This window comes from Beta vulgaris, chromosome 5 (assembly GCF_026745355.1).
Source record: "Beta vulgaris subsp. vulgaris cultivar EL10 chromosome 5, EL10.2, whole genome shotgun sequence".
NCBI classification, from domain to species: Eukaryota; Viridiplantae; Streptophyta; class Magnoliopsida; order Caryophyllales; family Amaranthaceae; genus Beta; species Beta vulgaris.
Genome location: NC_079206.1, coordinates 17373110 through 17380795, shown reverse-complemented (window position 1 = coordinate 17380795; position 7686 = coordinate 17373110). Strand labels below are relative to the sequence as shown.

General features: G+C 35.2%; 1 protein-coding gene across 1 annotated transcript; it reads left to right on the top strand.

The window, feature by feature from the left end:
* LOC104908178 (protein TORNADO 2) lies at positions 1 to 2471 on the top strand. Its single transcript, XM_010697263.4, has 2 exons — positions 1 to 657; positions 2012 to 2471. The coding sequence occupies exons 1-2, from the start codon at positions 160 to 162 to the stop codon at positions 2321 to 2323; spliced, it is 810 nt and encodes a 269-aa protein (XP_010695565.1). The 5' UTR covers positions 1 to 159; the 3' UTR covers positions 2324 to 2471.
* The last annotated feature ends 5215 nt before the right edge of the window (positions 2472 to 7686 follow it).

The window sequence follows — 7686 nt, the reverse complement described above, 5'->3', positions numbered from 1 at the left end:
CACATTAGCCAAGTTTCCATACCCATGCACCCCCCTCATATGAACAAACAAAAAAGTTGCTCTTAAACAAGTAACAACCCTTTTTTTATCCTCTTCTTATGTGTCCACCATCCCTCAAGACCTAAGAACATACCCTTAAAATCAAACCTCCTAACAAAAATGGCATTAAGCAACAATGTGATAGGAGCCATAAACTTCCTAGGCATACTACTTGCAATACCAATAATCGGCACCGGTATATGGCTAGCCAGTGATCCAGAGAACTCATGTATCAAGATCTTACAATGGCCGGTTATAATCATAGGTGCATTGACGTTAATAGTTGCACTAGCCGGGTTCGTAGGCGGGTTTTGGCGTAACGCTCCCTTGTTGATATTTTACCTTATTGGTATGCTTATCATGATTATTTTGTTAGCTTCTTTGGTTGTTTTTGTGTTCATGGTTACCTCTAGAGGAGCAGGTCACCCGGCCCCTAGCCGGGCTTACTTGGAATATCGACTCGATAGTTTTTCGGGCTTTCTTCGACGTAGGGTTCATGGCCCGTTTAAATGGGCCTTGATTAAGAGTTGCTTGAGCTCAACTAGCTTTTGTCCTGAGTTGAACCAGACTTATACTATGGCTCAAGATTTCTTCAATGCTCCTCTTTCTCCTGTACAGGTAATTCAATTCAATGTTTCATTTGATCTTCTTATTTCCCCTTTGTGTGTCTTTTTTTTAAGATAAGCTTGAGAATATTTGTTGATGCTTTATTAGGAAGAAAATTAGTGGTTCTTCACTTCTTCTTTAATTGTAGTCTTTTATGTTCTAAACTTGGTTCATACTCCTAGGTGTTAGAATGTAAATCAAAGAGTATAAGGAGAATGTGTACAAACTTTACTAACAAGATTCAAAATAAAGAGCAAATCTTGGGGGAGAAGGTTTAAGCTAACTTCCTTGTGCTATAAGATGTCCGAAGTTACCCATAAAAACCTGAAAACCGGATTTTTTTTAAAAAAGGAATAGGGAAATGATGAAGGATCCCATTATAAATTACTCCCTTCGTCCCTGAATAGAGTGTCCATTTCTTTTTTGGACACTATTCAAAGGTAAAGAAAGCACTCAAAAAAAATTCCAATATATAAGAAAAAACATAGTCATGTAGGGTCTTATTTGATTCGTCTTATTACGTACATTAAGAAAATCTAACTTTTATAATTTTTACAAATATGAAATTAAAGATATTAACGATACAAAACGTGCATTGACAAACGTGCATTGGAGAAATGAACACTCTACTTAGGGACGGAGGGAGTATTAAGAAAAGGTCTCATATAAGATTTTGCTCATACTCGAATAAGTAGTAGTAGATTTCTTGATCATTAAGCTGATAGTAGAAGGATGTCATACAAAGGTCTACTATCTATAATGTAGATACGTCATAGGTTGTTTCCGAGTTCAAAGGTGTAACATTGAATAATTGTATCAGGTTTTTGCTTCTAAACTAGCTGATATATAGTATTAACTCTAACCTAAATTTTTTGCCGATTTACTAAAAATCATGTATATAAGTTATAACACCTAATAATATTAGTACAAAAGCGAATGTCAACTAGTTAGTAGGTTAATCGATATGATCTTGGGTTCAATACCCAAGACTAAATGTTCAATTCCAGTTTACTATACATTGAAAAGAATATTACTCCTACGAAGTAATAGTACCAAGCTCTAGAACACTAGCATTGATATCGATATAATCTGTCCCATTGCAATTTCATATAGCTTATAAAAGGGGACAAAGTAGTATTAAGCATGCTATAACGATACTATGATTCATTAAACTTAGATCTACAAAAAGCAGAAAAGGGGGTAAAGTAAAGATTCCTAAACTAACGTCATGTTTTAAGAATCTATGCACATCATATTTACTTCATTAATACTACTAGTATATTTGCTTTTTATATCAATCTTAATTAAATCCCATTTCATCAAAATTGATTCTTTTCTTATTTTGGTGTTCAAATTGTAATTTCAGTCAGGATGTTGCAAGCCACCTACAGCATGTGGGTACACTTTTATAAACCCAACTTTTTGGATAAGCCCAATTGATACAGCTGCTGATATGGACTGTTTGGCATGGAATAATGACCAAAACCAGCTTTGTTACTCTTGTGAATCTTGCAAAGCTGGTTTACTTGCTAGTCTTACTAGGCAATGGAGAAAGGCTAATATCATCTTAATTATCACGCTAGTCGCGCTAATTTGTGTTTATCTTATTGGCTGTTGTGCTTTTAGGAATGCTAAAACCGAGGAAATTTTCCGAAAATATAAGCAAGGTTATACATAATAATTAGGAGTAATTACTGTTATTATTGTAATTCAAGTGATCATAACATTTGCTTCAGTGTTTTTTTTTAATCTTTGTAGTAAGTGTAATGCACTTCTGGACATATTGTTGAGTTTAGCTACAAAAGTTGGATGCACTTTTGTAGTAACGTGCCCTCTTTTTTTTGTATTTTTTTTTGTTTTGTTTTGGAATAGCCTAGTTTTTGTGGGAGAAGTGAGAAATTGTGCATTTGTTGTTGGTGGGGTTTTATTGAAGACTGAGAAAGACACTTTTTGCAAGAATGATGAACAATTTGAGCATCTCTATAACAAGATTTCCGGAAGACGCCGAAAGGTGACTAAACTTTTGATGTATGTAATTAAGTGCGTATAATATTTCTTGAGTGGCCACAGAAGCACGCTCGTAATTATACAGCATGACAACATTAGAACTTAGAAGTGCTATTATCAGAATTTTAAGATTGATTCAGGGTATAGTAACTTACTACCTCTATTTTTTAAAGATCTTCCTTGTTACTGTTACTGTTACTATAAATATCAATGAGAATCAAGTTGTGTGGGGTGGGTAAAGTAGGAGAGAGAAAGGGGTTAAGATAAATAAACAAATAAGAAGGGTTATAGTATGAGAGAGAAAAGAAGTAAAATTGAATTAATAATGTAATGGTGGACCATATGATAGGGACATGAGAGGGAAAAAAGGAGGAAAAAATTCCAAATAAGGAATAAAGTAAAAGAGTGAAGATCTTTTGGAAACGCACTTAAACGGAAAGAGGGAAGATTTTTAGAAAAGGGAGGGAGTACTTACTACCGGATATCAGTTGTAGCTAACATTGCATCACCGTCGTGTTAATTAGGCTGAAAGAAACCTCAAAGCTCACACAATGATTCTGAATACATCCACGGGTCATTGAGCCCTTTGCTAAATGCAGGAAATTCATGTATGCTATACCGAAAGCAATCAAATAAACAATAAGAACAACAATGTGCTAAAAGAGAGTCATATATGGTTCATCAGTTATCTTTTCACCATTTGCATCTAAGGTTTCGTTTGGTAGGGTGTAAAATATTTTCCATGAAAATGAGTTTTCCTTTTGAAGCATATGCATTTGACCTGATCTTGAAATTAATCATAAGTTTGTTTAATTTCTGGGTTTGGTTAATATTGAGGATTATTAAGGTCTTTAAGGGCTTAAATTGTCCTAATCAAGGTGATAACAAGCTTAACTAGCTCGGTTTGTCCTAAACTCTACTTAAGCATCTTAATTAGGTTAATTTTTGTTAATCTCTACTTAAGCAAGATTAACTAATACTAATGACACCTTAATCATCATTATGTATTGGTAATTAAGTTTAGTAAGTGATTAAGTAGCCTAATTACATGTTTAAGCTAAGCTAATCATGTTTGAGTGTTAAGCTAGTTTAGCTCCTTGTAATCCGGTTTCTAAGCAAGCTTTAGGAGATGTTTTTGCTGCCTTTTGGATGCCACCTCCAGCTTATTGAAGACTTAAGGAAGTGTAGAAGACCATGTGAAGTTCACATGGGCAAAAGAAGCCATAACAAATGAGAATAGAAGACTTCATGGCAAGGAAAGCAAGCTGCCAGTTTACACGTTCCAGCAGCCCTCTTTTCTTCTGTTTTGGGCAATGATCATTCCTTCTCCAATTGGCTTGAGCTTTTGAGGATATTTACTTTAAGATATGTATTTTAATGTCCAATTGGTAGTTCTTCTGTTTTCACTCGTCCAATAGGGTATCTAAGCTAATTATTAGAAGTGTGCTGTAATGGTTGTAATTTTTGTTTCTCCTATTTTATTAGCCTAGTTGGCATAGCTAAAGTCGTCCAAATGAGCTGATTTTTGGACATGTTATAGCCATATAAGTTAGCTTTGTACTCCTTTTGGAATCAAGTCATTTGAATCAAAATTGAAAGAGTTATACTCAAAACATTAAGCTGTGTGCTTATTGCTTGTTCCGGTCAGTTTTGGCCTTTGTTAAATCTTTGCTTAATTCTTTCACTTAAACGTTGATTTAGTGAATGAAACTCAAAGTAGAGTCAAGTTAGAAGCTTATTGTTATAACTTGGTCTTTGTTTGGTGGTATTTGGTTTGTGAAAGTTGGTGGTTGTTCAATCAAATTGAACCGGTTTGTTAACAAGTTCTTATGTTCTCTTTCTTTGTTCTTGTTTCTTCCTTTGAATGCTCTTGAATGCTTAATCAATATGTATCATTTGGTATCAGAGCTGTAGGTTGATTAAGAGCATTCTAATTCATCCCTTAAACACATTAAACACACAACAAAACCCAAACACAATCCCCCCCAAAACCGAACCTAATTCTAAGCCAAACACACTTCTTTTCTTCTTTCTAGCCTACATTTCATTGAGGTTGAATCAATCATGAGTGGAGGTGAAGAAAATCAGTTTAGAAGGGGCATGAATTTGAGTGAAGCAAGGTTGGTGGGAATGGAGAATCAAATGGCCACTTTGAGTGAGCAAATGGCTAATTTGATGGCCGTTGTTAGAGAGGGGTTTAGAGGACCTTTAAGGAGAGAAAATGTGGAGGATGAAGGGGTAGCTTATGAGAGTGATGAGGAGGTTGTCTCTGAGTCTTCAAGGACTAGGAGAAAGCCACGAAAAACAGATGATTTTAGAGACATAAAATTAGAAGTTCCTGAGTTTGATGGAAACCTTAATCCAGATGTTTACTTGGAGTGGGTTTCAAGGTGTGAGAGGATCTTTGAACTTAAGGAGTTAAATCCTTCAAGGTTGCTGTAGCTAAACTAAAGGGGTATGTATCCCTTTGGTGGGAGAATGTTGTATTAGCTAGAACTAGAAAACATAAGCCTAAGATTAAGAGTTGGAGTAAACTTAAGAAAAAATGAAAGAGAAGTTCTTACCTTCCACTTATACTCTTGATTTGTATAATAAACTTGCTGAATTGTCTCAAGATCATAAAGGAGTAGAACATTATATTCATGAGTTTGAGAAATTGATGATGAAACTTGATGTACAAGAGAGGGAGGAGCAAACTATGGCACGTTTTCTAGGAGGATTAGATAAAGACATTCGAAGGAAGGTGGAATTGCAATCTTACTCTACTTTGGATGAACTTTTCAGATTAGCCATCAAAGTGGAGAAACATCAAAAGGAGAGAAAGAAGAAGATGGCATGGAGAGATAACAAGGAGGAAGACTCATCTTACACTCCACAAGATGAACCAAAGAAGCTCACAAAGAAGGAGGATGTCAAGTGCTACAAATGCCAAGGCTATGGCCATTATGCAACAAAATGTCCTAACAAGAGAGTCATGACTCTTGTAGACATTCAAGCCATAGAAGAAGAAGCATCCAAGCAACAAGAAGAAGAGGAGGTGGAAGAAGTGGTGATTGAACCAATCCAAGAAGGTCCATTACTCATAACAAGAAGATTACTCCATGAAGAGGGGTGCTCCAAAGGCCTCACGAAAAGGGAGCAGATTTTCAAGACAAGTTGTGAAGTGGAAAGCAAGAAATGTTCACTTGTGATAGATAGTGGGAGTTGCGCCAATCTAGTGTCCTTAAACATGGTTAAGGAAATGAAGCTTCCATTGATCCAGCATCCAAAACCTTACCTTCTTCAATGGGTTAATCATGAAACTTCAATTAAAATTTCTAACCAAGCACTAATTTGTTTTTCTTTTGGCAGCTATTATGAAGATAAAGTGTCTTTGTGATGTGTTACCCATGGAGGCTTGTGAAATCTTATTAGGAAGGCCTTGGATGTATGATAGGCGTGTGCAACATGATGGTTATGAAAACACTTATAGCCTCAAAACAAACCATCAATCCATTACACTTGAACCATTCATTTTGAAACCAAAATCCACTGAAAATAGTGAGCTACATGAAAACAATTTGAGTGCAAACCTTATACCAATAAAAGAAAAGACTGAAAAAAAGAAAAACCAAGAAAGAATTCAAGAAGGGGAGTGCACTAACAATAAATTTCATGTTTCAGGTGAAAAAGAGAACAAGATTCGAGGACGAATCTTACTTCAAGAAGGGGAGAATGAAGCATATGCATTTGACCTGATCTTGAAATTAATCATAAGTTTGTTTAATTTCTGGGTTTGGTTAATATTGAGGATTATTAAGGTCTTTAAGGGCTTAAATTGTCCTAATCAAGGTGATAACAAGCTTAACTAGCTCGGTTTGTCCTAAAACTCTACTTAAGCATCTTAATTAGGTTAATCTTTTGTTATATCTCACTTAAGCAAGATTAACTAATACTAATGACACCTTAATCATCATTATGTATTGGTAATTGTTTAGTAAGTGATTAAGTAGCCTAATTACATGTTTAAGCTAAGCTAATCATGTTTGAGTTAAGCTAGTTTAGCTCCTTGTAATCCGGTTTCTAAGCAAGCTTTAGGAGATGTTTTTGCTGCCTTTTGGATGCCACCTCCAGCTTATTGAAGACTTAAGGAAGTGTATAAGCCATGTGAAGTTCACATGGGCAAAAGAAGCCATAACAAATGAGAATAGAAGACTTCATGGCAAGAAGCAAGCTGCCAGTTTCACGTTCCAGCAGCCTCTTTTCTTCTGTTTTGGGCAATGATCATTCCTTCTCCAATTGGCTTGAGCTTTTGAGGATATTTACTTTAAGATATGTATTTTAATGTCCAATTGGTAGTTTTCTTCTGTTCCTCGTCCAATAGGGTAGTAAGCTAATTATTAGAAGTGTGCTGTAATGGTTGTAATTTTTGTTCTCTATTTTATTAGCCTAGTTGGCATAGCTAAAGTCGTCCAAATGAGCTGATTTTTGTACATGTTGTAGCCATATAAGTTAGCTTTGTACTCCTTTTGGAATCAAGTCATTTGAATCAAAATTGAAAGAGTTATACTCAAAACATTAAGATGAGTGCTTATTGCTTGTTCCGGTCAGTTTTGGCCTTTGTTAAATCTTTGCTTAATTCTTTCACTTAAACGTTGATTTAGTGAATGAAACTCAAAGTAGAGTCAAGTTAGAAGCTTATTGTTATAACTTGGCTTTGTTTGGTGGTATTTGGTTTGTGAAAGTTGGTGGTTGTTCAATCAAATTGAACCGGTTTGTTAACAAGTTCTTATGTTCTCTTTCTTTGTTCTTGTTTCTTCTTTTGAATGCTCTTGAATGCTTAATCAATATGTATCACCTTTTCCTTTCATTTTCCGTTGTTTGGTTTGATAAGGGGTGTAAAACAAGATTTCCATCAAGGGAGCTTTAGGTGAATCATTTTCCTTTCAAAATGAAGGGAAAACACATTTTCCTCCCTCTTCCTTAGCAACTTTTACTATCCTCTCCTTCCCTTCCATTTTTCTCTTTTCCATAACTTGTTTTTTTTTTTTTACA

Coding starts and splice junctions, on each gene's coding strand:
- LOC104908178 (XM_010697263.4), top strand. CDS start 160: ATGGCATTAAGCAACAATGTGATAGGAGCCATAAACTTCCTAGGCATA. Junction 658..2,011: donor CTCCTCTTTCTCCTGTACAG/GTAATTCAATTC, acceptor TTGTAATTTCAG/TCAGGATGTTGCAAGCCACC.